This window comes from Lactuca sativa, chromosome 4 (genome assembly GCF_002870075.4).
Source record: "Lactuca sativa cultivar Salinas chromosome 4, Lsat_Salinas_v11, whole genome shotgun sequence".
NCBI lineage: Eukaryota > Viridiplantae > Streptophyta > Magnoliopsida > Asterales > Asteraceae > Lactuca > Lactuca sativa.
In genome coordinates this window covers 171,898,170-171,917,609 of record NC_056626.2, presented here as the reverse complement: position 1 = coordinate 171,917,609, position 19,440 = coordinate 171,898,170, and the positions used below count along the sequence as shown (strand labels likewise).

The 19,440-nt window shown below is 38.0% G+C and overlaps 1 protein-coding gene across 1 annotated transcript in view; it reads left to right on the top strand.

Moving 5' to 3' along the window:
- The first annotated feature begins 5,956 nt into the window (after window positions 1–5,956).
- Window positions 5,957–19,440, top strand: part of LOC111904675 (uncharacterized) — a 74,245-nt gene continuing 60,761 nt past the window's right edge. The window contains exons 1-2 of the mRNA XM_052771031.1: window positions 5,957–6,395; window positions 9,037–9,238. Coding sequence (XP_052626991.1) covers window positions 5,957–6,395; window positions 9,037–9,238 — 641 coding nt within the window. The remainder of the gene's footprint in view (window positions 6,396–9,036; window positions 9,239–19,440) is intronic.

Below are 19,440 nucleotides of genomic sequence, written 5' to 3'. Positions count from 1 at the left end.
ATCAACCTATCAATGTGTGATTTCATTCCTAGAACGTGGGCACACACGGGTTTACCATCTTCATGTTTCATTTCCAATAGGGCCTTAGTGATATTGAACCTTTCAATTCTTCGATCTTGTGGGTTGGGAAGAACAATAGGAGGAGGAGGAGGAAGTGAAGCATGATTTCTCATTCCTCGATTGAATCGTGGAATGCTTGTTCCACGGGATTTGGGAAGACCATAGTTGACGAACTTTGACATCTACAAAACGGGAGAAAAACAAATTCAAGTTAGTTGATTGATTGAGTCCTTAGTAAATCACCCAAATGAGATACTAAGGCTAGGACCCAACACAATATTCTACAACTCGGGAGAGGGATGCTGTAACCCTAATTGCAAAATATTTGAAGGTAAGTGAATGACGATTCACTAATTTCCACCATGAAAAACGAAAAGGAAAATTAAGTTTTAAATCTATGAAAACTCCTAGATCCTTTGAGATTCATTGAACTTTCAATGGCATGTTTAAATCTTGATATGCCCCTCTTGTTTGTGAATGGGATGCCGAGGAACACAAAGCGGGTGTGAATAACCATGCAAACTTACATGGTGCCCTCACATGTTACAGTCACCTATTCGATGTGCCGATAAACCACACACGCTCCACCAAACTATGACAAACATTGAGTCACCCTTTGCTACCTTTGCTTAGAACCATTTAGTGTGCCGGTTAACCACACACGCTCCACTAACGTCTTCGCAAGGGCACAAAGTGTAATTTCATGGAATTGCATCAATTCACTTTTGCCTAAGTAACTAAGATTGGGAATTTTATGAAAACATTTAGTTACTTTTATACTTCATTATACTTATAATGGAAGGTTTCGTCCTATCCTACCCGTTCGGCTAACGACCCTCCACTAGTCAAGAGTGCGGTGGGTAAGAGTGGATACCCATTCAATCGCCATTTTATAGGCAATTTCCTTAAACACCCCTTATGGACCAGCTTCGTGAATGAGGCCTACTAACGGTAAGACTGACTTTTACTCATACATATATATAATGTTAGACTTTTAATGTTATATATAGTATAGGGTGTATTTTATACTTTCAAAATACTAGGTGGTCTAATTTAACAATTATACTTTTAATTCAATTAAATTGTAAACCTAAACTTTTATGGATTTATTAAACTTCTTTTAATTAGACACCTTAGTTAATTAATAAAACCATAACGATGTGATTTGAACTTTTTTTTAAACAGTACTAGAGTTTTAGAATTTAACATTCCTAATTAAACTTTTAATTAACTTTTAAATTCCAAAACTTGAGGGCAAGTTTTGAAACATCTCAACACATTAGGGTTTAGAATTTAAATATACATCAAAATTAAACCATTTAATCAAAATTTAAATTCCAGAACTTGAGGGCAAGTTTTGAAACCTTTTCCAAAACATTAGGGTTTTAACTATTTAAATTTCAAAACAACAAAACTTTTGGGTTCAAATTTAAACTATAAAACTTATGGGGAAAATATTAAACTTTTTATAACAACAAGGATCAAATATCAAATAATCTAAATTAACAATTAATCACATAATTATCCATATTTGATTTATTTAATGATTTCTTGCAAAACAATTTATCAATTTAGTCAAAATAATCAAACAATTATCACATAAGGAAACAATTATCTTATTAATTGATGAATATCTTCAATTAGATCAATAATATAGTCAAATATATCATAAAATTGGATTTATATTGATCTAATATGATAAGGTAACTATCCATAAGCAAAAACAGCAAGAAATCGCGAAGATATCCCCATCTGACGAGTTGACTCGTCGAGTCTGCATGGACTCGGCGAGTTCATCTATGGACTCGGCGAGTCCAGCCTCCAGAACATCAAAAATCGATTTTTTTGAACATGTAATGCATCAATAGAATTGAAACCAGTTTAGGCTCTGATACCACTGATGGGTTTTGGTCATAAGACATCCTATGTGCTCATACAAACCCTATTGCTTGGATCTAGGTTTCTCTATTGTACATGCTTTGAATCCAAGACTATAAACCCTAATTCTAGCATATGGAAATCGATATTAACATATAATTAGGTTTATGATATTACCTTGATTATAATGTAGCAATAACAATCCCAATTCCTCCTTGAATTGACTTTGGAAGGCTTAGAGTCACAAGTGTCACTCCTCTAATGGCTTACAAACACCAAGAGCAAATGGAGAAGGTATAAGGAGAGAGGAGAGGTATAAGAATTTGTTTCTAGGACCTCTTGGGAAGGCATGGACGAATTCATGAGCCTTGGGGGGGTCTTTATATAGGTGTAGAGATTAGGGTTTTAGTCCTTATCCTTATCTAGTTGCTTGCCCACCAAGTAACCATAAGATAAGCCTTGAAAACCCTTATCCTAGTCGAATTCTAAGGCCTTATCACCTTAAATTCGTCCAACCTATTAATAAGATAATCCTTACCTTATTTTGTAACTATCAGATAATTACAATTCAGCCCCTCTAGTTTAATTAATTACACTTGATCATAAAATTAATTCTTAATTAATTATTGACCAATATTAATTAAACAAATATGATTTCTCTTTAATATATTATTCTTATAACATATTAATAAATCATAATAACCTCTCTCTCTATTTATTTCTCCAATCAAGTTGCTTTGGTGAAGGCAACCCAAAAGGACAATGCACCATCGGGTCAGGTACATACCAAAATAGTTATGGACTTAGACACTAATCCAACAGTACCGTATGCCTTTTGGCAAATTTTCATGTATCAAAATAGTTAGTATTAACAAAAAATGCTTTATGTTTTGTCATGATGTTGTCATCTGCTATGTGTTTTATTTCTTGTTTTACGTAAATACGCGAAATTACTTAAATACACACTCGATACACCTAGCCTAGGCATTCCAAACTCACAAAACAATAGGCACTCAACATCTTTCCGTTCCATGACAGAAAGATGCCTCAAAGGCCCAACTACGGAAACAACACAACACCAATCCCGCTAGAAATAAAGTCGGTAGCATTCTAGGTAGCAGTGTCCGTTGCGGTCACTGCAGCACTTGCACAGATTCGCAATGGAAACAAAAGAGAAGGCAACAGACATGGAACCGGAAGCACAAATCAAGAACAAACCACGGAGCCGCACGACCATGCATCTACAAGGACTTCACCAACACCAAACATCGAACCTTTAATGGGACAGGCGGCGTAATAGCCCTAAAGCAATGGATCGAGAAAGTAGAATCCGTTTTTGAAATCTGCGAGTGTCCGAATGAGGGTAAGGTCAAGTTCGCAGCCTGCACATTCATTGATAAAGCCCTCTCCTGGTGGAATGGCTACGTAGAGGCCATGACACTCTTGGTGGGGAACGTGATGCCCTGGGAAGAGCTGAAGGAGATGATGTTGGTAGAATACTGTCCTAGAGGTGAGATTCAGAAGATGGAACAAGAGTTGTGGAACTTCACAGTTCAAAACTCCAATATCGATGCATATATATCTAGGTTTAGTGAGCTATCTATTTTGTGTCCCAGAATGATCACCTCAGAAGGGAAAAAGATTGAGAGGTTTATCTGGGGATTGACTGCACCTATCCAAGGGAATGTCATTGTGGCAAACCCTAAGACGTTTGATAGCGCCAAGAGACTGGCCAAGAAACTGTATGATCATGGCAATAAGAAGGGTGCCAAAACAATGGAAGCAGAGGTTAAGAAGGAAAAAGAGAGAAATAAAGGGAGAAACGACAAGAGAAACGGAAAACAAAACTCGGAATCATCTAAGAAGCAACAAATTGTGACTGTCCATGCTGCAACTCAAGCTACCACCACACCACACGCTCCAGCCTCATCCATGCTAAATGCTCCAAAGCAGTACTCAGGAAATCTCCCCAAGTGTAACAAATGCAACTTCTACCATCATGGGGAATGCAGAGAGATGATTTGCACATGGTGCAACCGGAAGGGCCACACAACAAAGTATAATAGGACTCAGCTTCAACAAAACCAAATGCTAAACAACAACAACAACATCAACAATAACAACAACACCAATGTTGGGGCCAGTTATACCTATTACGGATGTGGGAAAACCGGGCATTTCAAGCAAAATTGCCCCAATGCAAACGATCAGGGGGCAGAAGCGGCAGGGAGAGTGCTGACAATAGGTCAGGGTGAACTAGTGCAGGACCCAGCAGTTGTCACCGGTACTTGCTAACAACTCTTATGCATGCATATTATTTGATAGTGGGGTGGAGCGAAGCTTCGTTAGTAATAAATTCAAGTACTTGCTAAATCAACAACCCCGTAATCTCAACGAAGCCTTCACGGTGGAAATGACTAATGGGAAAACTGAAACCACCAAAGATATCTATATATGATGCACGTTAACAATAAACAACCACTATTTTCAAATAAATTTGATGTTAGTAAATATTACGAGTTTTGATGTGATCATCGAAATGGATTGGTTAAGCCCACATCATGTCGATATTATGTGTCACGAGAATGCCGTTTGCCTTCATCTTTCTAATCACGAAACCCTAATAATCTATGGACATAAACCCGGCGCAAACCTTCGACTTATCTCATTTATCAAGGCACAAAAGTGTCTACAAAAGAAAAACTATGCATTCCTTGCTCATGTGGTGGATAAAACCGAAGAGGAAACAAGCATTCGAAGCATTCTAATAGCATGTGACTTCCCGGATGTGTTTCCAGAGGAACTTCTAGGAATACCCCCAGAACAACAAATCGAATTCCGAATCGACCTAATATGTGGAGCTACTCCAATTGCCAAATCACCCTATAGGTTGGCTCCAATCGCCAAATCACCCTATATGTTGGCTCCTGTTGAGATGCAAGAATTGTCAAACCAACTAAGTGAACTCTTGAATAAAGGATTCATAAGACCAAGCTTCTCTCCATGGGGAGCTCCAGTTCTTTTTGTTAAAAAGAAAGACGGATCCTTCAGGATGTACATTGACTATAAGGAATTAAATAAGCTCACCATCAAAAACTGATACCCACTCCCACGAATCGATGATCTATTTGACCAACTTCAAACGGCTAGTTACTTTTCAAAGATAGATCCGAGATCCGGTTATCATCAACTCAACTTCCGAGATGAGGACTTTCCTAAGACTGTCTTTCGAACTCGTTACGGTCATTATGAATTCGTTGTGATGCCTTTCGGTCTAACAAATGCCCCCACTGCATTTATTGACCTCATGAATCAAGTCTTCGCCCATTCCTTGACAAATTCATGATCGTTTTCATCGATGATATCCTCGTATACTCTCGAAGCAAAGAAGAGCATAGTCATCATCTCCGATAGACCTTAGAGACCCTTTGAGCAGAAAATTTGTATGCGAAGCTCTCCAAGTGCGAGTTTTGGCTCCGCAGTTTAAATTTCTTAGGACATGTAGTCAACAAGGAAGGAATCCATGTAGATCCCTCTAAAGTCATGGCCATTGAAGGTTGGGGAATTACGACAACGCCAACAGAAATTCGCCAATTTTTGGGTCTAGCAGGGTACTACCGAAGATTCATTTAGGACTTTTCCAAGATAGCCAAACCCCTCACCACATTGACAAAAAAAGGCGTATCCTTCAACTGGATCGGGAAGCAAGAAATTGCCTTCCAAACCTTGAAGCCAGCTCTCTATAGTGCTCCAGTGCTATCCTTATCGTTGGGAACCGAAGACTTCATAGTTTACAATGATGCTTCGAATCAATGTTTTGGTTGTGTCCTTATGCAACGCGGAAAGATAATTGCTTATGCATCCAGACAACTGAAAACACATGAAGTAAATTATACCACGCATGATCTCGAACTGGGGGCGGTGGTCTTCGCCTTAAATATTTGGAGGCACTACCTATATGGTACCAAGTTCACACCACAAGAGCCTGCAGTACATTCTAAATCAAGAGGAACTAAAAATGAGGCAACGAAGATGGGTCAAGCTGTTAAATTATTATGAGTGTGAGATCAAATACCATCCAGGAAAGGCTAACGTGGTAACTAATGCCCTATGCCGAAAGGAGTATTCAAGTGGTCGTATGAAGGCCCTATCAATCACCATCCAATCGCATCTAGCCTCACAGATCAAGGAAGCCCAATTGGATGCATTGAAGCCGAAGAATGTCGCTAGTGAATCACTACATGGAATGGAGAAGGAGCTAGAAGTTAAAGACGACGGAACTCACTACTTCATGAATAGAATCTGGCTTCCGAAAGTTAGCGGATTCATAGAAGTAATCATGCATGAATCCCACAAGACGCAATATTCTATTCATCTGGGGTCAGATAAGATGTATTTGGATATCGAGCAACAATATTGCTGGCCTAACATGAAGGCAGAGATAACCACTTTCGTAGGCAAGTGTCTTACTTGCGCCAAGGTGAAAGTGGAATACCAAAATCCCTCGGTACTACTGCAACTACCAGTTATACCCGAGTGGAAATGGGAAAAGATTATTATGGACTTCGTGACCAAATTGCCAAAGATAGCCGATGGATTGGACGCTGTCTGGGTAATCGTCAATAGATTAAGAACATCCATCCATTTTGTAACAACGTAAATTTTCAAACAATTTTTCATTTTTCAACAACCAAATTTATATTTTAAACTTTCTCAAAACATATGTTCCACAGTAGTTATCAAAATAATACATATCCCAAGATCACAAATAAAATCTCCTGACTGTGTGTATGGATCACGCCGATGCCTTCCTGCGATTGTCGCTAGTACCTGAAACACATAACACCATTGATAGTTTCATTTTATTTACTTCTTTTTATAGTTTATTTTATCATATTTCATCCATAATCTAGTTAATTTTCATGCATATTTTCCTTTTTGTTATTTTATGACTATTTCGGGCACTTTCTAGTTTCGTGAGCTTTATTGCAGATTTCATGGAGACTAGTAGAGCGGGAATGTTCGGGACGTATGGAAAGCGATGGGAATTGGTGGAAAACAAGGATCTTAGCCTTGATGGGTGGTGGAGATGATGCATGGAGCGAGCTTGATGATTATTTGAAGGCTTGGAGAGAAATAAACATTTAAATTTGCAAGATGCGGGAGTGTATTCAAGCATGCATAGATTATTAATCGGGCGAGTTTACGAGCTATGAATCATTTGGAGAAGCCAAATTGGGCTTAAATTGAAGAAAACTTGAAGAAAAATGGGCTAGGAGCTGATTGGGATCGCACTGGGCCAAGTGGGCTAAGCTATGGAGGCCTAAAACCTCAAAGATGCTACATTCAGGGACCACCCGCGCAACAGCACGCGGGTCGCGCAACCTCCTGCAGGGGCAGTTTCGGAAATTCTTCTTTTGAGCTATTTGAGGAAGGTTGGTGCCCATCTTTTGGAGACTCTTGGACATCCGATTTTTGGAGATTCTCTCTGGAGTTTTGAAGACTTTTGAAGGCCAAGAACACTTGAAGAACATCATATTTTTACCTCTTGATTCTTGCTTAATGTTTGGTACAATTTTCTCTAACTTTGTTTCTTTGTGTTTACCCATGCTTGGCTAAACTAATCTTGGTTGACTTTTGGTTAATCCTTTGAACTTTTGTTGAATATTGAAGAATCCATGAGCATGTTCTTAAATCTTTATGGGAATGTTTTGTGTTTTAACATCTTATCACTACTTGTATGTTTTAGTTCATGAGTTTAAATGTGTTTGTGGTGATTAGTTGGCTAATTTCTTGATTAAGTAAAGGATCCTCAAATTAGCAAGCAACAAATGATTTTTGTGTTGTTTTTGCTTCACACAATCATAAAAACATTTCCTCCAACATGGTGGTGAAAGCATTTGACCCCTCTTGGAATTAGTGACTTTGACTAAGGAAATTGTTATGAGCTTCTCTAGCCATTTCAACAATTAAGAAAAGTCTAGGTAATCTCAAGCTCCTTGGATTACTATAGCCAAATTAAGGATTTAAATCAAAGTATTGCACCATTGGATTCTAATGATATGTTCATCAAATGTCAAAGTGAGGAAACTTTAAGTCAACCATCTCTCCCTTATTGATTTTACATCAAACTCTTATTTTTGTTGCATTTGTCTATTTAAATCATAGTTAATTCTAGTTTGTTTCAAGTATTTCAAAACACCAAAACCCCCCATTTTATTTTTATTATCATTTTACAAGTATTTTTACAAAGAGATTTTTCATAGAGTTATAAATTGAACCAATCTCCGTGGATTCGATCCCTTTACCACTATACACCATTTTAGTGTGTAATATTTAGGGTTATTATTTGTGTTGGCCTCGACAACCACCAAATTTTTGGCGCCGTTGCCGGGGATTTGTTTTGATTTAATCAGTTTGTTTCTCTATGCCTACATCTCATTGTGCAGGTACTCTAATTTAAAACCCCGAAATTAAAAAAAAAGTATGATTTGGAAATGAACACTCCTTTCACCGAAGACCAACTTTCTGAGCTAGCTCAGTTAGTTATGATGATTGAAAGTAACCAAAGTGTGCAGCCCACACCTCTTCTTTGTGATTTTTGCGCCCAAAATGGACATCATTCCGACATGTGTCCATATTTACAAGGAGAATGGGAAGAAGTGCAAGAGAAAGGAAGCTACTACCGGTCAAACCAATGGAGTTATGATCAACCTCAACATGATCAATGGTGGGACAACCACCAAGTTTGGGGAAATAACCATTACCAAAACCCATACCAAACATGGGGAAATAACCAATACCAACCAACTCCACTGTTCCAAGAACCCTATCCTTATCCTCCTCAACAAACTGAAACTCCAAGCATGTCCTTAGAGGACATTGTGAAAAGCATTGCCACTTCTACCCAAATTTTCCAGGAAACAACTCAAGCTAGCCTCAAAAGCTTAGAGCAACAAATAACACAAATTTCTCAATCATTGATTATAGTGGAATCTCAACACAAATTACCATCTGAAGAGAGCCCATGTCATAACGCATGTTGCATTCCTTTGAAAGATGAGAAAAATTTTGATGGCCCAAGAGTGTTATATGAAGAAGAGGAAGAAGAAGTAGAAGTGAAAGAGGTTGTTAAAGAAGAAGAAGAAATTGAAAAGGCTGACAATGAAACTATAGAGGAAGTGATATGGGTTAATGAAAGAGAGGTTGAGCCACCCACTACCATTGAGAAACTAACTCCATTGGTAGACCAACCACAAGAGCCAGAAGCGATAAATTTGTCGGACTTTTCAAAGGATACGTATCACAAGAAAGAAGACGCCCAACCGGTCTCCTACTCAAAAACCATGTCCAAGAGTTTAGAAAAGAAGGAAGAGTTGGTCACCTTAATGAACAAGTACAAGAAAGAATATGGTTGGATGATTGCTATTATCAAAGGTCTGAGTCCGGTATGGTTCTCCCGTAAAAACAAAGTCAAATACAAGAAAAGAGTCCCAATGGAGGTGTGGAAATTAAAAAATGTAGACATGGGGCAAATTTGCAAGGTTAATGGACATCGATTGAAGCCATTCAATGAAGGTTTTGATTCAAATGTCCAAGATGTCGTCCATTTGGACGCCCCAAAGTGTTAAAGTGAAGTTTGGAGGCGTCTCGCCAAAGACGTTAAAGAATGGCATTTTTGGAAAGCATTGTGCTTTCGTGTTTTTAATTTGAATAAATGAGTTTTGAAGATGTTTTTGGGATTCAAAAGAGTTGTGTTTGAAGAAATCAAGAGTTTCTAGGTGTTTGGGGCCTTCCAAATCAAGAACGGGTGAAAAACGAAGAAAAATGAAGCGAAAATGAAGATCAGCATCAGCGGGTTGCGCGACTCGCGTGCTGTTGCGCGGGTGGGTTGCTCGGCCAGGTGTGATGAAGCGACATTGGTCCAAGACTTAACTGCAAGGTTTGCGCGACCCGCGTGGGGACTTGCGCGACCCGCGCACTGTGCTGGGCAATTTGGGCTATTTTTGGCTATTATTTGACCATGTGTTGACCAAAGGTTTTAATGAGTTGACCTTTTGACTTTTCTTGACCAACATTGACCGAAATTGACCCTTTTTGACCCATAGATTAAAATGTTCAGCTTCTCTTCTTCTTCATTTAATCATCTTGATCTCCCACTCCATTCCTCTCATATAACCTTCCAGCAACCACCTTGCCGGAAAATTCAAGCTTGTCGAAATTCTACCGGTCGTAATTTCACGAAATCACCGCCACAGACATCTCCTATCATCCAATCCTCCGATTTAGGTCATTTTTGCCCTTACCTTAAGCATTGAGGACAATGCTTGTTCTTAAGCTTGGGGTGGGGCATTTCATTTTCCTTTTATTTTTTCATGCTTTTTTAATTAGGTTGCATAACATTTTAGTTTTAAGCTAATTTTCATTAATTTTTTTTAAATCCAAAAAGATTTTATTTTCTTCTTTTCTACTTTTATATTTTTGCATAACATTTCGCTTAGGGCATTAGCATTCATGCATTTTTGTTGTATGTTTATTCTCACCTCCTTGGATGCCATGGAACAGGTTCGTAGTTATTGTATCATTATTGGTCCAGGATCTTGTTGCTATCTCACCCATCGAACCAAGACCACGAGCTGCAGTTTGGGATTTCATACTTGGGATCAGATGCTGGTAGCTTAAAGGGGTAAGTGATCATGGCCAGGTAGTTTTCATGAAAAATTATGCATACATACTAATGACTGTAGGATATACTATAGCAATAGATGTCTTAGCCTTGCGGTCACTACCGCCGAGAGGATCACACTTGATCATGTTTGAACCGTTAGGATGAAGCACTAGTGCTTGTCCCCGAGTAGAATCCATATCCGGTTTCTTTACATGACCATATCTTTTTGCGATTTTCTTAGGATTTTAGAGAAGTCTTTTAGTCCGCATGTGGACATTTTCATTATTTTTGAAAAAAAAAATCACAAATTTGAAGAGGAGCTTACATTATATCTTTATGCTCCACACATGGTCATTTTCTCGCTTAGACCATTCGGATTATATTACTACCCTTTCGGTTCCACTTACACACTTTAGGAACCAAATTTTGATTCAAAGGGTTGTTATTACATTACCTTCAAGTATAACAAAAAAAAAACAAAAACAAAAAAAAAGCGGCAGGCAAATTCCCAGTGGCAGAAATCTGAGAAGGGTGACCGGTTCAATTATTGAACTAAATCTTCCAACATTTTGGTCACCCGGCGTTTGATATTCATTTATTTAGGTATGTTTTATTGTATATAGATCGAGTTGTTTTTCACAAATTGGTGATGTTAGGGAGACTGTCGAGTCGGATACTACGGGAGGTTTGGGCCAACACCAAGTGAACCGATTCCTACAACGGTGCCCGAGCGATTAAACCTAGTTACACATGAGAGAAACCGGCAAACGTAAGATCAGAGTGTACACTTAATGAAGAGCTCCACCCGAGCCCATCCAACTGCTTTCTCCCTACTACAGACTTTCTTCATTGTATGCATGGTCCATTGAGGCTGCGACTGCTCATCCCTCCTTACTCACCTAAAGGAGTTATCCTGGCTGTGGTTTATGGTCCCTTTGTCATCGGATGAAAAAGTAATGAGATAATAGCAAGATCAGTTCTGACCATGTTGACTAACGGTGATCAAGTTCTGCGATTCTATCCATTCTTTTTATTTTCCTTAGGATAGTTCATCCCGAGTTCATTTTAGTCTTGTCTTACTTGAGGACAAGTAAGGTTTAAGCTTGGGGTGATTTGATAGTTTCATTTTATTTACTTCTTTTTATAGTTTATTTTATCATATTTCATCCATAATCTAGTTAATTTTCATGCATATTTTCCTTTTTGTTATTTTATGACTATTTCGGGCACTTTCTAGTTTCGTGAGCTTTATTGCAGATTTCATGGAGACTAGTAGAGCGGGAATGTTCGGGACGTATGGAAAGCGATGGGAATTGGTGGAAAACAAGGATCTTAGCCTTGATGGGTGGTGGAGATGATGCATGGAGCGAGCTTGATGATTATTTGAAGGCTTGGAGAGAAATAAACATTTAAATTTGCAAGATACGGGAGTGTATTCAAGCATGCATAGATTATTAATCGGGCGAGTTTACGAGCTATGAATCATTTGGAGAAGCCAAATTGGGCTTAAATTGAAGAAAACTTGAAGAAAAATGGGCTAGGAGCTGATTGGGATCGCACTGGGCCAAGTGGGCTAAGCTATGGAGGCCTAAAACCTCAAAGATGCTACATTCAGGGACCACCCGCGCAACAGCACGCGGGTCGCGCAACCTCCTGCAGGGGCAGTTTCGGAAATTCTTCTTTTGAGCTATTTGAGGAAGGTTGGTGCCCATCTTTTGGAGACTCTTGGACATCCGATTTTTGGAGATTCTCTCTGGAGTTTTGAAGACTTTTGAAGGCCAAGAACACTTGAAGAACATCATATTTTTACCTCTTGATTCTTGCTTAATGTTTGGTACAATTTTCTCTAACTTTGTTTCTTTGTGTTTAGCCATGCTTGGCTAAACTAATCTTGGTTGACTTTTGGTTAATCCTTTGAACTTTTGTTGAATGTTGAAGAATCCATGAACATGTTCTTAAATCTTTATGGGAATGTTTTGTGTTTTAACATCTTATCACTACTTGTATGTTTTAGTTCATGAGTTTAAATGTGTTTGTGGTGATTAGTTGGCTAATTTCTTGATTAAGTAAAGGATCCTCAAATTAGCAAGCAACAAATGATTTTTGTGTTGTTTTTGCTTCACACAATCATAAAAACATTTCCTCCAACATGGTGGTGAAAGCATTTGACCCCTCTTGGAATTAGTGACTTTGACTAAGGAAATTGTTATGAGCTTCTCTAGCCATTTCAACAATTAAGAAAAGTCTAGGTAATCTCAAGCTCCTTGGATTACTATAGCCAAATTAAGGATTTAAATCAAAGTATTGCACCATTGGATTCTAATGATATGTTCATCAAATGTCAAAGTGAGGAAACTTTAAGTCAACCATCTCTCCCTTATTGATTTTACATCAAACTCTTATTTTTGTTGCATTTGTCTATTTAAATCATAGTTAATTCTAGTTTGTTTCAAGTATTTCAAAACACCAAAACCCCCCATTTTATTTTTATTATCATTTTACAAGTATTTTTACAAAGAGATTTTTCATAGAGTTATAAATTGAACCAATCTCCGTGGATTCGATCCCTTTACCACTATACACTATTTTAGTGTGTAATATTTAGGGTTATTATTTGTGTTGGCCTCGACAACCACCAACCATAATTGTAAGCATAAAAGCTTAGTGAGTTCCCCAAAATACCACTTACACACATACGCCTTTCCAGGCCATACTTTACACGACCTTCCAGTCCATGTGTATCAGGGGAATTCCGTCCCAGTCCCAGTAGACCTTCCGGTCCTACTCATATTGACCTTCCGAGCCATGACTCCCTGACCTTCGGGTCCACGTCATAATGCCTTCTGGCCCATATCATCCATAGCATACATATCACATACATAACGCATACAAAACATGCAACACATAGCATACAATATATGCATCTCATAGCATACAAGACCTTCCGGTCGCACATAAGTACCTTTCCGGGTATAGTACAGTGAGAAGACTCACTTCGGATATCTCGATAAATCTCGAACTCGGGAATCCTGCACTAACCTCCACCTAATCATATAAGGTGGTATCTCTAATCAGCATAACTTTCAAAATCAGCATAAATCTCTTCCTAAGATCTCTCAGGAGGTTAAAAGACCATTTTTGCCACTCTAATGGCGCAAGGGTCCAAACTTTGACCTAAACCCTAAAAGTCAGCAAAAGTCAACCTTCTGGCGTACGCGGTGCGTACCAGATCTGTACGTTGAGCGTACCCGGCGGCTTCAAAGAATTGGGGTACGCAGCCCCTTATGCTGCACGTATTGGGAGTACGCCCAGCGTAACTCCCAGCTTTCTCCTCCTTTTCATTTTGGTCTTAATCGGTTAAGCCACACGTCCAAATCATAGATCTGACCACTTCTAAGTCTCTTAATGCATAAAGTTGGTGACTTTAAGCCTTTGCATGGCTGAAAGAGTCACAAACACCCAAACCATTCCATAAAAAATACTTTTGGGCTCCTACTTCTAGCATGAATCCAAAGTAACAACGAAGATAGGATTTTTATGGATCAACTACCCTCAAAATACTAAAATGGGACAGATCTAGGTCCTTGGAACCCTTTTTGCTCATAAAGTCTCCACCTTTGGGACTTAACCCTAGAAATGACTCATGAACACCAAATCAATTATCAAGGGAAAGTTTTGATCTTTTTACCTCTAAATGAAACTCCTTTCTCTGTAGATCTCAGATCCAAGTCTTGATTCCAAGTCTTGATCTCCACAAGCACTTCTCCTTCTTATTCTCTAAAACAAAAAAGCAAAACAGCTCAACTCCCACACTCACTAGCTTTAGGACGTAGGAACACTCTCTTAGGGTTGATCTCTGTGACAATGGAGGCTGAGGATAAGACTATAGCATCCCATTTATAGTGTACAAAAATTAATTAGGGTTTTGAGTCTGGGCCGATTACGCCTAGCGTAGCCCAATGTACGCCCAGCGTACTCCATCGAGTCCACGTCCAAATAAAGTGCATGAGTAGGCGCATTGTACTCTTCAGTACGCCCAGCGTACTCATTTGCTTCATTATTCCTCTTAAGAGCTAAATGCGACATCTTGGAAAAGAATAAGGGTTTGAGAGCTTACCTGAAATTTCGGGATGTTGCACATTTCCTGCCAATAAAAGAATTCTACAAGATAGCAGACTCACTTCAAGATTCTGGCAATCTCTTCAGAAGGCAATGGGAATGTAGCTAGATATGAGCACTGCCTACCACCCACAGACGGATGGTCAGAGTGAGCGCACCATCCAGACACTCGAGGATATGCTCCAAGCTTGCGTGATTGACTTCAGCAAGTCATGGGATACCCACTTTCCTCTGATCGAATTCTCTTATAACAATAGTTATCACACGAGCATCAAGGTTGCTGCCTTCGAGGCACTCTATGGTCGAAAATGCAAATCGCCCCTATGTTAGGCCGGGGTGGATGACACTCAACTAGCAAAAGGGAAATCGCCAGCCAGTGCTCTTACAGGACCCGAAATCATCCGTGAGACGACCAAAAAGATGTCCAAATCAAAGTTCGACTTCAAGCATCGCGAGACCGACAGAAGACTTATGCTGACAAGTGGCGAAAGCCATTAGAATTTCAAGTCGGGGATGAGTGTGTTGTTAAAGGTCTCTCCTTGGAAGGGAATGATTCACTTTGGTAAATGAGGAAAATTGAACCCGCGATACATTGGACCGTTGAAGATTCTTGCCTGGATTGGTCCAGTGGCTTACAAGTTGCAGCTACCTGCTGAGCTCAGCAACGTACACCCGATGTTCCATGTCTCGAATCTGAAAAAGTGTCTATAAGATGAGACCCTTGACGTCCCTTTGGAAGAGATTGAGTTAAACAAGAATCTAGTGTTCGTCAAAGAACCAGTCGAGATTATGGATAGGGAAGTGAAGCGTACAAAGCAAAGTCGCATTCCGATTGTGAAGGTTCGATGGAGCGTAAACGTGGACCGGAATTCACGTGGGAACGTGAAGACCAAATGAAACAAAAGTACCCTCACTTATTCTTTCGTTCACAATCCTACTTTTCAAAAGAATTTCGGGACGAAATTCCGTCTAACGGGGGGATGATGTCACAACTAGCATTTTAGCTAGGAAATTTTGTTCTTGTGTAATCATTCAACTATTGTAAACCATATACTCTAAGTAAATATCACTAAGTGCTCATTTAAATTCACCTTTCAAGTTCAACAAAGAGTCTGAAAACCCTAAGAATCCCGGTTTGAGTCCATATTGGACTAGGATTTCCTTATTGGGCCTAATGGACCAATAGGCATCCAATTCAACTATTTTGGGCTAGGAAACCCTATTTGGATTCTCAATGGACGCAATTCACAAATCTATAACATTTTGGACCATTTGGGCCTATAATGTTTCATTCTAACCCTAATGGGCCTTATTGGGCCATAACTAATCCAATTAACCCTAGTAAGCCATAAATCCATTCTTTTATTCTATTTTGGCTGTGAACCATCTAATGAGCCCATTGGGCCGAAAAGTAATCATTTAGGCCTCATGATTTCGAGTAAATACAAGTAAAGGCCCAAACTACTCCACCCCTTCTCCTAGCCCAAAAATTATTGGCACATGAGTAAAAAAAAGGAAATGAAATGGGGGTTGACTTTGGTGGTGCCACCTCCATATTATTCACCATGTAACAAAGCAATTGTCTCTCATATTTCCATGCAAATTCAAATCACCATCTCTATTCTTCTACTTACGGCGGAGAGGTAACACACACACACACACTCTTTCAAACACTCTCAAAGATCATCCTCCTTCCTCCAAGATCTCGAAAATTTGCTAGAGTTCTAAGGATCTTCATCAAGTATTTCTAATCTTTGCTAAGTTATTGTCAAACACAAGTATCTTCTTTCGTCTTAACATGAAAAAAAACTCCTTCTTACATAGCTTTATTCCATGATCACACCTTAGAAACTTCATAAGCTCGAAAACGACTTCAAGGTGTTGCTAGGACCAAAAATCTCTACATCTCTTCTTCAAAACCGAAACATCAAAGCAAAGGTGAGTTCATACCCGCTTGTTTTCAGTTTTCACATGATTTTTGGGGGAGAATGCAAGTAAAATGTGTAGATCTATGTGTTATATGCATGTCTTGTGTGATTTCTTAGTTTATTTTGTAAAAGTGTGTTAGATCTTAACAAATCTCGACATTTTAAGTAACATTGAGTAAAGAACCATGAACTAAGACACTTTATACATCATATTATCAAGTCAAAAGTGATTATATGTTTAAGATATAAAAGTTTAAAACAAAAACCTTGTTAAGTGTGGAAATTGTCAAGAAAACAAAAGATAAGGGCAAAAGATGACATTTATATTTTTATAGGGACCAAACGGGTCCTACTTGTATAAAAAGGGGGTTTTATGTTAAAAATACTTTCCAAAGGGGCAAAAGTGTAAATTTGAGCTTAATGGGCCAAATATTTGGGCCTCACGGTTTTAGGCCCAAATTTGCGTAAAAATGGAAGTTTTGGGATTAAAAATGCTATTTGACCAAAGTTTTAGTCATAAATGTAATTAAACCAAATTTAGGGATGAAAATGACATTTATCTCTAAATTGGACCCAAAAATGTAACTTTTATCAAAATTGGGCCGAAAGTGTCAATTTTTACAAACAAGAGGCTGAAAATGTAATTTTCTGCAAAACTGGGCCATAAATGTCAAAATATAAATTTTTGGATTAAATCTGTGAATTTCTAAACATTTGGGACGAAACTACAAATTTTTATAAATTATGGATTAAAGGGTTATCTTTAGAAAACTTTGGGCCTTAATTGAAAATTTGAGATATATTGGCCAAGAACGTAGTGTTTACAAAAAGGGGACTTTTTATATTCAATCTGGTAAAACTCGAACTAAAACGAACAACGAAGTAATAACAAATGGAAGAAATAGATCGATAAGAATTTTACATGGCCAATGGGCCTTACGGCCCCATTTAAGTGTATATTGAGTCCAATATTTTCCATGACATGTTTATTGGGCCTTGCGACCCATTTACATGTTAATTTGGGCCTAAGTTATAGGTCACAGTGCACTTACATGCCTATTGGTCCCAAATTACCCTCTTACAAGTTATTGTGCCTTTATGGTCCATTTACATGCTAATTGGGCTTGGACTGAAATTCACATGCATAGTACATCGTAACTATACATTTGCATAATCATTGAACTTCGTATACTTCTATATGTACATTCTGAATATGAAAACATACAAAATACTTGTAAATGTTAAACATAGTACCAAAGGTTGAGAATCTAGTGAGACATGTCGATTGGCACCTCTGAGTGTACAAATCGTAGCCTGTAGTTATAACTAGAGTTTCCTGGAGGGAGAGCGAGATTTTGTGTATAGATATATACGGGGTGACCCCCCACGCTTTAGTTGTTCGCTACAGCTAGACTATGCCAGTATAGGGCGACAAAACCTTGAGCAAATACCGGCATTTGGAAAAAAAATGGACGGGCAACCTAGTAATTATCTTGCATGGTTATAACGGCTCATATAGAGATTTAATACAAATTTAACAATTCGGAGATTAATTCTTTGATTGTGTCAATACAAAACAACTTATCTAACGATACAAGAACCTCAACATTGTTATAAATCAGAAAAAATCGGATTTTCTGTGGAAATATTTGTATACGATTATCACTTACTTACAATACAAGAAATCTGAACTACATTCATATATGTTACAACTATGAAATTCACACATGCATTTATACTTGATTTTCACATCATTTTAAGACATTTTACAGAAAATATCGGATTTTCTAGATTTTTACGAAAGATACAAAGACTCTTATTCAAACATACTTATGAACTCACCAACATTATACATGTTGATCGTTTTCAAAATAACTTGTATTCTCAGGTAATCGTTAAGCAGGAAGATTTTCTAGTATGTATGGATTTATTTTGTGTAACATCACTCATCGTACAATTAATACTTTGAATTTATGTAATTGATAACAATGTACTTGATGTGAACAATGTTGGTTGCTATATGTAATGTTGATGGTGAATGTGTTATGTTTCATGTATATTCATTGTGATGATAATTCAATTGTTAGTCACACGAGCCCCCGAACATTTCCGCCGTCTGGTTAGGGGGTGTGACAAAAATCTAATTACTCATGTATATACGTATCATTTGTAGAGAAGTGGGTGCCCAATAATAAAGGATTGAATTATAAACTTAAAGCGTATAACAAAAATACACCATACGAAAATATAGGTTGAAGATGCATAAAAGGAATCATACCTTGATGCAGATGATACATCATTATCATTTCCACCTTTATTCAATGAGAAATAAAAAACATGACATAAGGTCATATTTGTTTATGTATCAATCAAGCTGAAAACATATGCAAGTGAAGTTTATAAATTTTACATCTTAATCTACGAAAAATTCAACTAATCTGATTTTGTTTCCGGTTGCAGCCGATGAATCTAAGAAACATTGACGTCCCACCCTACATATATCAACAATAAACACTACTAAGCAATATATATATATATATATATATATATATATATATATATATATATATATATATATGTTTATCTTTCATTTATCCATTTCCTTTGACCTAATAGAACCAAAATTAAAGTTTGAATGAAACTTTGAATACCCTAATTTGGATATATGATTAGCAGTATCGCAAATATAAAAAGGAGATGAAGTTGAATACTTAGGGAACTATCCCTCTGATTGAAATAAGTCACAGGAAAGAGTATCTGAAGTCCCAATGCATGATATAGATGCAC